This window comes from Pogona vitticeps, chromosome 4, assembly GCF_051106095.1.
Source record: "Pogona vitticeps strain Pit_001003342236 chromosome 4, PviZW2.1, whole genome shotgun sequence".
Classification (NCBI taxonomy): domain Eukaryota; kingdom Metazoa; phylum Chordata; class Lepidosauria; order Squamata; family Agamidae; genus Pogona; species Pogona vitticeps.
In genome coordinates, this window is record NC_135786.1 from 180067014 (window position 1) to 180080298 (window position 13285).

General features: G+C 37.4%; 1 protein-coding gene across 3 annotated transcripts in view; it reads left to right on the forward strand.

Annotated features, from left to right (window-relative positions):
• Positions 1-13285, forward strand: part of PIEZO2 (piezo type mechanosensitive ion channel component 2) — a 309376-nt gene that overhangs the window by 232953 nt on the left and 63138 nt on the right. For all 3 annotated transcript variants that reach the window (XM_072998801.2, XM_072998800.2, XM_072998799.2), the window contains exons 14-17: positions 2216-2463; positions 3232-3380; positions 4668-4841; positions 12691-12953. In XM_072998801.2, coding sequence (XP_072854902.2) covers positions 2216-2463; positions 3232-3380; positions 4668-4841; positions 12691-12953 — 834 coding nt within the window. The remainder of the gene's footprint in view (positions 1-2215; positions 2464-3231; positions 3381-4667; positions 4842-12690; positions 12954-13285) is intronic.

The window sequence follows — 13285 nt, forward strand, 5'->3', positions numbered from 1 at the left end:
GTTTCCTGTGAATTACAATTTGCTTCCTTTGCTTCAAAATTGTGAGGCATTTTTTTTTATGGAAGGCATGGGTTGACTGTTGGATATGTGTGCCATAGAGTAGTAGAACCAGAATGAATAATTTCTGCAATTTTCAACATAGCAATCTTGTAGTGAGGTGTGGCAACACCTACAACTATGCATCTTTTGACTTCCTCATATGGCCATCACTATTGAGTGCTTCAGCCAGTCATATTTCATTCAAATTAATAATGTTAGTGTTTGTTGAAAGCTACTAAGTGTGCTATTAACAAACAAACAAACGGAATCAAATGGATGAAAGACAAAATACTTAGTATGGAATGATGTATTAAGGTAAATTCACCACAGTTAAGAGGATCATGCTAGCTCTATCCCATCCATCCATGGTTTCATCACTCTCCTGCATGTTGAAGATGATGCCTCTGAAGAGGAAAACCTCCACTATTCATAAAGATGAGTCTGGCCCCTGAAAAATCAAGGTCCTAACTCATGTCACAGATGTTGTTGCTCCTCTACTTTTGTGGGAGGCTGACAGAAATGTGGACAGAAGAAACAGGGCTAATTCCAGTAATAATAGAGGCTGAACAGAGTTTTAGATTGCCTTATACGATTTAATTAATGGAAAACTACCCTAGCTATGCTCAGTTTAAAGTTGTATTTGGTTCTTCAGACATTGATGTTTTAGATATGTCAGACCCTACTATATTTTATAGCACACTTTTTATATTTTTAAAAACAGAAATTAGCCTATTTATTAAAAGCACAGTGGACAGCACCACCTAGATAATGCACCAAAATTAAGTAGATCAAAACTAGAAGTGACCAGGGCTCTATTTGTCACAAAGCCACAGCTTCTGGAGGCCTTATAAGTACAAGAAAGATAATTGCTGCAAATAGATGAACACAATTCCAGTGGTAGTCGGCAGTATGGAAGTGAGAGGGGTTCCTAGGGATTTATCCATATTCTCAGGAGGTTATATGTCACCCTTGGGCCATGATTTGCTCATCCAAGCTAAACATGGGATATGATGCGGGCATGTTCAGTGATGGTTCTTTTCTGGCTGGGTATGTTTCACTGAACTAGTTCTATGGTAGAAAGTCCTTTACTTTCAAATCACATTTCCGTGATTTGGAATTTAATTGATGGTCAATGGGATTGGATCCTGCATACCTTTTAGGCAAAAACAATTACATGCTAAGATGGAATGCCATCCATCATTCACTGATTGAGGAGCCTACTCTGCCTGTCTACACATGACTGCAGATTTGATAAATAGTAACTTCCATCAGCTTTTTGTAATAACTTCAGCTTATATTACTATAGATACTTTGTTGATAGAACACCCCTACCTTTAAGAATTTTTTACATACATGTATGTTCAGTCACATATGTCCATGTAAAGTAAAGATACTTAAAATTGTCAAATACAATGACCCTGTTTCTGACAATTAATATGCATAGTTTGAAAGTCATTGAGTGACATTGCAACAGAAACTCAAGCATGATGCAAAGCATCTATCACAGAAAATTGAGCCAGTTTATAGACCACAAGTAAAATCATATGTGGTACACATGGAAACAAGAACCCACTCAAGCTGTCAGTGACTGAGAATCACTCCCTAATTGTTGTTCATTTACTTCTTCTTTCTGACACTGTTTGTTATGGAAGCTGAACCAAAGAGAGCTTTTGGTTCATATGGCAGCAAGCTTACACAATATAGATGGACTAGCAGAAGGTTTTCCTGGCTGTGATGCCAAGAATTCTGTTGCTTCCTTAAGTATGATAGCTTTTCCAAAAACTGGCTAGCCTGCTCATTTTACAAAGAAATAGATCTATTTTTTAACCAACATCTTAAAGGCATGTAATGTATGCTAAACTTGACTGAATAGCTCGGTGAGTTGGAGTGTCTGGCCGCAGAGTAAGGACCTGAAAGTTCCGTTCCTCAGAGTGCCTCCTGGGAAAAGAGTCAGCTGGTGCAGCTTTGGGCCAACTGAACAGGTCCTAGAGCAGCACCAGAAGAAGAGATTGGTAAACCACCTCTAATTACTTTATACCTAGGAAACTGTGGCAAGGGTTGCCATAAATCAGAATTGACTGGATTAATTGACTGGATTGAACATAATTATTAATGTATGGTAATCAGACACAACATTAGTTACTTTTTGCTTTTGTATTTATATTTGCATTTGCAGAAGAAGAATCCCCAAAAAGTGAAGGAGAATCGGAAAAAGAGGAAGAGGAAGAGGAATCTGAAGAAGAGGAGGAGGAGGAGGAGGAAGATGTGATGAAAGTTTTGGGAAATTTGGTGATGGCTATGTTTGTTAAGTACTGGATTTATGTCTGTGGAGGAATGTTCTTCTTCGTCAGCTTTGAAGGGAAGATTGTCATGTACAAAATCATCTATATGATGCTCTTTTTGTTCTGTGTCGTATTGTACCAGGTAAGTAGTGGAAAAAATTGTTTTTCTACAATTATGTTGATAGCCAACTGGTATAATTAAGTTACATATTGTATTATGTTTTACAAGTACCATTATGTCAGCAGACCGTTGGATTACTCCAGACTTACCTTCTCCTTCAGAGTTCTTGTGATCAAAGAATTATAATCTCTACAGCACATAAAAGGCAAAAGATATAGCATAACTTTATTGGTACAGTCAGCATCTCAGAAAAATAAGTACACATTTCTCTGCTATCAATGACCAGTCAGACATGTTTTAGTATGGGATCAAGGCCTATGGTTTGCTATCATCACTATAGCAGGGATGGCAGGCTCCGGAGGTCCGGGTGACCTTTTTCAAGTCCCAGAACTCTCTGCAAGCTGTACTGTCTCCTGCAAGAGGAACCATCATTATCCAGAATGTCACCTCATTTTCTTCTTAGAAAAACAACAGCCAAAACCATGGCTCTATAGTGGCAAGAACATTTTTCTTGCATCTGTACAGACAGATTGCATTCCATGAAAGCATTTAAAATACCAACTGCGTCTTTGATGGTTTTCCTTCTTTCAAATTGCCCATTACTATCTTATTATTATACTTTATTTTTAGCAAATCCTTTTCACACAGATACAGTCCAGTGTCTCCCTTTTCCTTCCCTAATGATTAATGTAGAAATAGTTGTGCCTTTGATGGGCTGAACAGAAACAAGTGTATCTGTAGAAAACGTACTGGTTGTTAAAATAATCCCTAATGATATTTGGCTCCCAGGTGCATTATGAATGGTGGCGGCGAATTCTGAAATATTTCTGGATGTCAGTGGTGGTTTATACTATGCTGGTGCTTGTTTTCATCTACACATACCAGTTTAAATCATTTCCTGGACTGTGGAAAAACATGACAGGGATGACTGATGAACAGTAAGTATTTTCTGTTATTTTACTTTACATGAGCAGATGAATGATGGTTATGGGTGACACTACTCTTCTGCTGAAGTTGCACAGAACTGAATGGAGGCTGCCAAGCAGCAATACTTTTCATGGTATCTGTGAAGACACATGTCTTTAGATATCTATGTTTTGGAAATTTGTAGAGCAGCAGTAGGTGATATGGCTCTGCAGACATTGTTGGATTTCAGCTTTTACCAGCATAACTGTAGGTCAACATAGCAAGTAATGAGCAATGCTGCAAGCATCTGGGTGACCAAAGGTTATTCCTTGGTGTCCATTCTCTTCCCTTTACCTTTATCTTTCTTTTTCATTAATGATGAAGTCCCATCCTTTCATCATCATCTAATATATATAGCTCTTTAGACCACTGTTTTAAAAGTGCTATAATTCTAAAGCTAAGCTTCCTCCTCCAACTAATGTGACCAATGGTTTTTATACTTGTTTTTGTCTTCTTTTTTGTTTGGAGGGAACGCCCAGTCATATTCTGTCATTTTTGTTTGTGTATTACTAAACAGGGGCACTACAACTTTGTTGTTCTTTCTTCAAAAGAAACAATGTGTTATATACCCACTTCTCTATGTATGTACTCACTGTTCCAGCTGTGTTTGCTTAGAATGGTATGGTTTTCAAATGTGCACATGTTATTGGACACAATTTTTCTTTTCTGGAATGTATTGCAAGCTTGAAAATGTACACATTTTAAAGTACACACAAGGCTCAGGAAGGGAACAAGTGTGCATTGTAAAGACCAGGGCATTCTTGATTCCCATGCCACTTTCAGAAGCTTTTGTTAAAAATACTGTAGTTTGTATAGCAACAAAGCAAAAAGAAAAAAAAAGCAAAGCATGCTGCTTATATAGCCTGCAAAATTACAAGTTCATTATGCAGGCTACACACTGCCCCCCCCCAGCAAGCTGGGTACTCATTTTACCGACCTCAGAAGAATGGAAGGCTGAGTCATCCTTGAGCCGGCTACCTGGGATTGAACCCCAGGTCGTGAGCACAGTTTTGGCTGCAGTACAGCAGTTTAACCACTGTGCCACAAGGCTCAGTGGTTAATAGGCATAGGTATTAGCAGTCTACAGTTTGTATGGATTGTAATGGATGTTTTTAATTTTGTGCCATTCTTCTTTAAAACTAGAGGTGTTCTGCTTGTTTAACAACCAGAAGAAAATGTGATTCCTGACATGTTCAAAACATTGCCAAATGCGTTTTGATCTGCTAAAATTGCTATAATTCTACTTTTTTATATTCTAGACTGAAGGATCTTGGTTTAGAACAGTTTTCAGTGGCAGAATTATTTACCCGCATCTTTATTCCAACCTCGTTTTTGTTGGTGTGCATATTACATTTGCATTACTTCCATGACCGCTTCCTCCAGCTCACAGATTTAAAAGCCATAATCAGCAAGCAGGAGAGTGCTATTTACAGGTAACAAAAACGTTTCTTGCTTTCATTGCCTTCATTTTTCTGGTCTGGGGAAACTGCAGTTTCCATTTCCTGTTATCATCTTATGGCATATGATACTGGAGTTTGAACAAGAACTTTTAAGTTCTGTGGCCCGTGCTCAGCTGCTAATTGAATAACAGCACATCAAAAAAATCTTGTATAGAATTCTATTGCTATTACTAAAATGTCGTTTGATTTCCAGATCTTTTCTGCCTGGCTTCTTTACTTAGAACAATCCTGTTTTATTGACTTTTTTCTTTATGCAAATATATGAAACATTTGTTCAGAGATTTGAAGCATGTAGTGGCCAAACATGAGACCAAAGTTCTGTGTCTTAACAAGAATACATTTTTAATGGAAAATGTCAAGTCACTATAAATTTGAGAAAGAAAATATGTGAATAACTACTACATGAAATTTGGGTGGATGGGTGTGCCTATTAGTAAATAAACAAAATCTTAGTATTTCCTATGATACATTTAGTATTGTGTCCCCATATTTTCTAGTCTGGCAAGCATAAGAACCAACCTGCCAGTGAATTTTGAGCAGGATATCCTCATCAAATAGAAATAACAATCAGAGACTGATTAAAAAACTCATTAATTCCAGGGTTCAGATCTATCTGCAGAAGGAAGTGGCCATCATAGCTATCTGTGCTCCCCTATTAACCTAAGACAGATATTTGTGGGCATTAAATTGGCAAGATAGCTGGCATAGATCATCCCACTTGCATTTTGCTGCCTTCAAACATTAATATGTACTTCACTATGCACTCTCTGTCTCCTCCCCTGCCTACAGTGCTGATTGGTTCAGTTTCCTTTCCTTTCCTTTTTGTTCAACTTGGTGGCACTGGAACAGAGTTACTGGGTATCTTGTACATGTTTCTGGATGTTCCACTGTCTTTTCCACATTCTCCTTTTCTCTCTGTGACCAGGAACTGATAATTGTAACTCATTGTAATTACATATTCACTGACAGATGCTAGTGGTGGGTGAGTTTGCAGGATCTAGGGCCCAATTTTGCCCCTCAGGACTCCAGAAGAGGCCACACACCACAGCCTTCCTTCTGCTATGCACTGGCAGCTAGACGTTTTCTCCTATTTCCACTTTAGGAAAAATGACATTTTATGTTATTATGTTATATAACAAACCCCACAGAAAGTGCGGCCAGAAAGCTTCAGGGAGCATGACCCTCTTCCAACAAAAGGTGCTAAATCCAGTTTTAGCCCACCCAGAGTAGACTTATTGAAATGAATGGGAATTTTTGTTATCAGCACTAATGTAGCTCTCCTGTAGTTGAGACTAAAATTGGATTTAACGGAAATTTTGCAGAACAAACACCACAGAAAGTGCGGCCAGAAAGCTTCAGGGAGCATGACCCTTTTCCAACACAAGGTGCTAAATCCAGTTTTACCCCACCCAGAGTAGACTTATTGAAATGAATGGGAATTCTTGTTATCAGCACTAATGTAGCTCTCCTGTAGTTGAGACTAAAATTGGATTCAACTGAAATCTTGCACTATCAAAGCCTTGCCTTGTTTTAGCACTAAAAGATTTTTTCCCTATCAACTGCAGTGCAGTGCCAAATTTTGGTGTAACAATACTAATATTGGTTTTTCAGAATCCCAAACAGTTTTAATGATTTGTATCCTTTATATGTAAACATATATTTTATGTCTTTCTTATAGTGTACCCCTACTACTTCCCACTTATATTCTAGTTTGCTTAGTCTCCAAAGGTTTTTCAGCAGTCTTTACTGACATATTGATGCAGGGGGCAGCTGTATATTTCCAGGTGCTTGTTGCTGCACAATTTGTAATAAGCTTTTAAAAACCTGATTGTTTCATTGTGTGTGCTTCCTGTACTAAGATGGCTATGTACATTCATTCTTGTTTAACTTTATTCTGTTTTCTTTCTTTCTCTTACTAATTCTTCTGCTGCTCTCCCATGCATTCTTGCACTTTCATCTCTCACACCAAAGCCATGCCAAAGTCAATGGCCGTGTTTACCTAATAATCAATAGGTGGGTATTTTAATGTTTGCTTTTCTTTTCTCTCAACACTGTACCTTTTCCTTGCATGCTGCATTTTCTTTATTAAAATGGCGACAACGCAAGCTATAGCCCTAAGAAATAATGCTGTCTGTGTGCCCAGGGTCCTACTGGTATGCATCAAAGGCTTACTGGTTAATGGAATGGAATTCTCCGTTTATATAAATGTTGTGTGCATGGCAGCATAAACCACTAGTATATGGATTTTGACTCAGGCTGTGTAATGGCCATTCAGATAGCAGTATGATTTAGAAATGTAGACAACAGATGTAGATTATTTCTCATTGTCTTTCCCAAGAGCAGAATCACATAGTAGTATAATGCTTTGTTTTCTTTGGCACATTTCTTTATTCCTCTATGGGAGGATTGCTGCCCATGCTTACTTGTTACACTCACATTACAGTAGCTGAAATCCTGTTGCATAGTGACACAGGAGCCCATGAAACACTTCTACCAGCACATTACCCAGAAGTCACACTGGGAATCAATCAAATTGTGCAATTTCCTGTTGCCTCAGTGTAATGTCCATCAGTTTAAGGTGGGCATAACTTTGCCTTACACCCGCACAAACAGGGTGTTGGCCAGTGTGTTAAACGCTTTTTAATTACAAACTATTTTTCTTGTAATATATGTTTTATTTACCAAATCTTTGAGTGGATTTCACTGTATCAATCATTCTAGTTTTTTGAGGTTTGAGTATACTCTTTTTCAAAATCATCTGTGAATTATTGACAAGTTAGTCAGATATTTATTTTTGTACCAGTTTTTAAAATATACACTAGTAATCTTAAAGATTAATTTAAAGACTATTTTAATTGGCTGTCTTATTTGTTTGAGAAATTGAACAGCTTTCAGGGCAAACCCAGCAGACATTAGAAACATACATATTCATATTAGACAGGTGTGTGGATATATGTATAACATGGAACTGATTATTTTATGTTCACCGATTGGTATGTTAGATTCAAACTGCTTATGTAGCAGATACCGCATTAGTGGTTTAGTGGGATTTGGGGGCATTTGCACAAAGAGATATCCAGGACCTCCTTATGCAAGCCTAAGCCAGATATTTAGACAACAAAAACGAATCAGTTGTGTTCATGGTGTCTTATGATACCAACATAAATATTTTGTATTGCCTTCTGCTTTGACCAGTTTGCATTTCTGTCATGGTGGTCAGTAGTTGGAAAAAAGATTATAGTAAATCTAACATTAAGTTATAAAATCACGTTATTGGCATGGTCCAAAGACTTCAACATTGAATAGTGGTTTTCCACTCCTTTCTCATACCAGCCTCATACACTAATCCACTGCTCCTGAAAATCAAGAATTTTGTAGAGTAGGAATAAATAATCCAGAAAAGGTTACATTTGGGAAAGAAAATTGGTGGCAAAGTCCCAGAGCACATTCAAAATGAGAGTGCCACTCCTGTTACTCTATAGCTAGAAAACCCTTGATATGGTCACTGTAAGTTGGAATCATCTTAATAGAATGTTGTTGTTACAATTATTCACATCACCATGTTACGTCCAACTTTCAATTCCTACTTTTTTACAAAGTTGTCAAAAGCTGAAGGCTTTGGAACTCCAATGTATTCCCATAGGTGTAAAATTTTGGAAGTATATGGTCTATTTAACATATTGTTTCTCTTTACTGATTGACTGAAAGGAACTATGAAGAAAAACCATGTTGATCTAAAGACTCTTCCCCTAAACCATCACTCACTTCAATTTAATCTAAGAATACTTGACACCCGCACTACGATAACTGGAAATTGTGACTGTGTGGTGCTCCTGATTCATTTTGTGGGACAGTTAAGATGTGTGCTTTGCAAAGTTCCCATGTGAGCGTGCTCAGATACCTCATTGTTGGAAAACTAAAAATCTATCTTCTGCAAGGTCTGTTTGCTGGCTTTTACTCTCTTTTCCTCACCCAACCCACCTACCTGTGTAAGGGGCAGAGATCAGAAACATGACTTTTTTGAACTACAACTCCAAGAATACCCCAGCCAGACTAGACATGCCAGCTAGGATGTTCTTGGTGTTTTAGTTTTTTTAAAAAATTTTTCCTACCTCTGGTAAGTAGAAGAGGAGGAAAATTAGCATTTGAGAGTACAAGTGGTGATAAAGGAGATTCAAAGGCTGGATTTTACTTAGCTTTTGAAACAGGGCCAATTTTTTTCTAAAAATTCTTTAGTAAGACTTGGAAAAACCTGAATTGCTTTGAACTGACATGATGAATGGCATTCATCCAATCCATCCCATGCTGCAGGCAATAAGAAGCTACACAAAAATGTCCGTTAAAGTGTTGGCATTTCAAGTGTGCTTGCTTAGGTAAGAATAAATTGAGGAAAATATGTAAATAAAATGTGCCTGTCTTGCACAGCCGAACATTGTCAGAAATGTATGAATGAATGAATGAAGTTATTCATTCATTCAGTAATGTAAGAAGTTCTGCATTTAAAACGGAATGTAGCATTTCATCTGACCCCAGGTAAAAACCCTGGGTCTTGTGCACCCCACTCAATAGCAGTATGCTGCTTCTGGATGTCCAGACACTTAAGAAGAACATTATACATTGTTCATGTAACATTGTACATTTTCCCTACAATTTGTAAAGGGCAGAGCATCTTGCAGCATAACATAGAGAAGAGAAAGGAAGAATTAACAGAGGACATTGTTCAGTCCTGGCAATGATAAACCCATAATGGACTAGTGGATACAGTAGGTCAGACAAAGGTTTGGAGTTATTATTTAGTTGTTCAGCCTGACTCGATCTCTTTTGTTCTGCCCCTTTGCTGGAGAGTGGGAATCCTGACTTGGACCCTATCATTCTATTGTATGTCCATCAATTCTTGATGGCACATTTTGGTTTTTGGTGACAAGGACACTGCTTCCTCTGTGTCATTAACCTTATGAGCTGCAATCCCTAAGGATCCTATGGTTTGGGGATCAGAGGATCTTGGATTATCTCTTGTTGGTAGACTCGAGATTAGCATCGGGGCCCAGATCTCAAGCTTATGAGAATAGTGCAACTGACCCAGTCAGACCCTCCCCGCTGAGTCCAAATCAATATTGGTGGTCTGGGTTGTGACAAAAAGCAGCTTTGATAAATTCTGATCATGGCCTATCATAATCTGCACTTATTTAAGATATTTTGCAGTATCACCAACACTGTACTCCTCTAAAGTTTTCAGTATACATATTTTGCTGGTGGCAGCACCAAGTTCTTTCCCTACTTATCTCTCTGTTATGTGTGAAAACAATGCCTTTATAATGGCCACAATTGTGAACACACAGTGTGGGGAAATAGGTAACTCTGAAATCAGTAATTTACTTTAATAAGCTTAGCAAGGCACAATGTCTAGAATATTGAGTGTGCCAGCATTTTGAATTTGGAAGGAAACTCCCAAGCTTTAATTAGGTATGAGGTTTTAATCTTTTTTTATAATAAGCTCATTCTGGCACTTTCAGACTTCCTCCTCATTATTAATCCTTCTTTTCCAAAACCCATATGTATAAAAACAGCGGTGTAGTAGCAGTAAAGGTATGCTGCAGCAATAGACAGGTCATTTTAAATCAGGGTTGAAGATTCTATTTCCGAGTTTTCCTGCTGTCAGATTGTCCTGTGCCTAAGTAAGACTTTATGTGAAAATTTTACCACTACTGGAAGCTGTCATTGTAAAAAAAAAAAAGTGCAATGCCATAAAGGAGTCTGTGTGACATCCAATAAATAGACACTGACACCCTTCCTCCACCTTTTTTGTGGACAAGAATCCATTTATTACCTCTAACACCCTAGGCTTGAGTTAACAAATCTTATGCCAGAATAAATTATGACTGCTTTAAAAGCAAAGCAAAGTGTGCTGCTTATATACTGCCCCATAGCGTTTAAAGCACCCTCTGGGAGGCATACAATTTAATTCTGCAGGCTACAATTGTCACCGCCCCCAGCAAGTGGGGTACTCAGTTTACAGACCTCAGAAGGATAAAAGGCTGAGTGAACCTTGAGCCAGCTACCTAGGATTGAACCTGGGTCATGAGCAGAGTTTTGGCTGCAGTACTGCAGGTTAACCACAGTGCCACAAGGGTCTTTTATTGTTCCCTTTATAAAGGAGAGCTTGGAAAATCATGGACAGAACGACCACTTTACCAAAGGACTCCAAAGATATGAACCAATGGGGAAGTTGCAGGTGGTGAAAAATCTATTTTTAATGAAGGAAGTTAAAAGACCAAAGCTAATTACAAGAACGTCCAGGAGATGTGGTTGCCATTATTACTTATAGATCAGTAATAATAATCACCCTAAGAAATATATATCAAACATTCTTTGACTCACTCTCTGCCCCTGGAAATCATTGTCATAACTATTTACCAGCTGAAATCTGATTTCTCCCCCAAAGGTCCCAAAACTTTCATGTAATCACTTTCATTGGCAGAAGGCCTTGGGGACTGTGGGACAGTAAGGAGAATCTTTAATTATTGAAAATTGCCACCGCCAGGTTGACTTTGCTGACAGCAGCAATTTTCAGTAATTTAAGGCTTCCCCATGGCTTCCAGTTTCCCAGCAATGAACAGGATTATGCAAAAACCTTAGGAACTTTAGGGGAGTAATTGTGTTACTTTTTGAAAAATCACTGCAGCTGGTTACATCATCAGCCTTAAATGGCATAGGTTACTGCAACAGGGTTTCAGCCACCATGTAGAGTTATTTTTTAAGGTTACTTAGTTAAATTGTTCATATATTTTATAACTTATAATTTAAGTACATATACCACTGTAATTAGCATTTACATTTAAATCGTAATTATAATGAAACATGAAATACTTTCCTGAGTTTCATGATAGTCTGAAACTAGCCAGGCAATCCCTTTCTCTGTAGGAAAAAGGCAATATGCTGAATTAATGAAACTGTATTTCCCAGCATGCCCTCCTATTATCATCCTTCCATTTATGCATCAAAAGAAAAATACCACAGCCTGTCTTCAATGTATCATACTGAGATTTGCCATAACTAAAACAATGTGGAGAGCTGGTTCAAACTTAGATATAATGTTTTCAACAATAAATACAGGAATTTTTGCTTGCCTGTGCTTATCTGCAGTTGGAAAAATAAGCCTTGGGACTTAAAATGTTGGCTTTTACATTAAAAAAATTTAAAATATATTCAGATTATGAATTATATGTTATTTGAATATAAAGTAAGAAATAGTAACTTTTTTTGAAGTATAATACAGTATCCACTTTTCGTCTCAGTAGAAACATCCTGTTAATACCAGAATGGCATGCTCCTGGCATCTGAAGGCTTTCACAGATGGATTAACAGAATGCTAGTGAATTATATAGCATGATGTCTTATCTCTGATCTTCTTTTATAACTCCTCTCATTTCCTTTTTTCTTTCTGTTTCAATTACTTTGAGCAGCATCAAGAAAAAATTACCAATCCGCCAAAATGAGTAAGTCCCCATGTGAAGTCATGAAATGCTTGCTGTTACAACATGTCATTTCATGCTTCTACATCTTAAACTCTGACCATTTTTTCCCTCAATGGGGGAAATGTCAAGTTTAGGTGACAATATCACTGATTACTAATGGGAATAACCAGCATCAGAGTGACAAGTAACTGCTACTTTGGTATGATGCTATGTAGAATCTCTACTTCCTAAAATGTATTTGACCCATTTATTCATGCACTTCCTCTTCATTTGATTATACAAAATAAGATAGTTTGTAATATGACAAGTGTTTCTTTTATTGACATTTACATTTTTTCTACCAATAGGTTGGTACACCAAGATGGAAGCCTGCCTGATCTCACAATGATGAATTTAAATGTGAATTTAAGTGGAAAGGATGGAGAAAATGTATTGCAAGATCAGGAAAATGTGTTGCTAGAGCAAGAAAAAATGTTGCAGGAACAAAAAGAACTCGAAATGAATGTAGAGGAGGAAGAAGTTGAGGAAGTGAGGGATGAAAAAGAAGGAGAGGAAGGGGAGCAAGAAGAAGATGAGGATGAAGATGAATCAGAGACAGAAGAAACATCAGGTATCGTATGGAAACATATTTTGTCAATTTTGTTTTCTTGTTAATTGCAAGTGATTAATCTAAGATAACTGCCAATGTTTAATTAAAACATTCACATTCCTGTCAAACACACACACATACTTACCACATCCCTCCTCTCTTTCTCTGAGTCTTTTCAGTTAAGAATATTTTACTAGTTAGTAATGATGACTGGTTTTTTTTGTTTTTGTTTTTTGGTCAAAATATGACAATGTAACTGATCTCTATCTGTGGCTGGTAAGTACTGATGGTAAAAAAATATGGGAAGAGATGGAGGAACTAATATTATTTTGAATGATCCTTTGTTCAATATC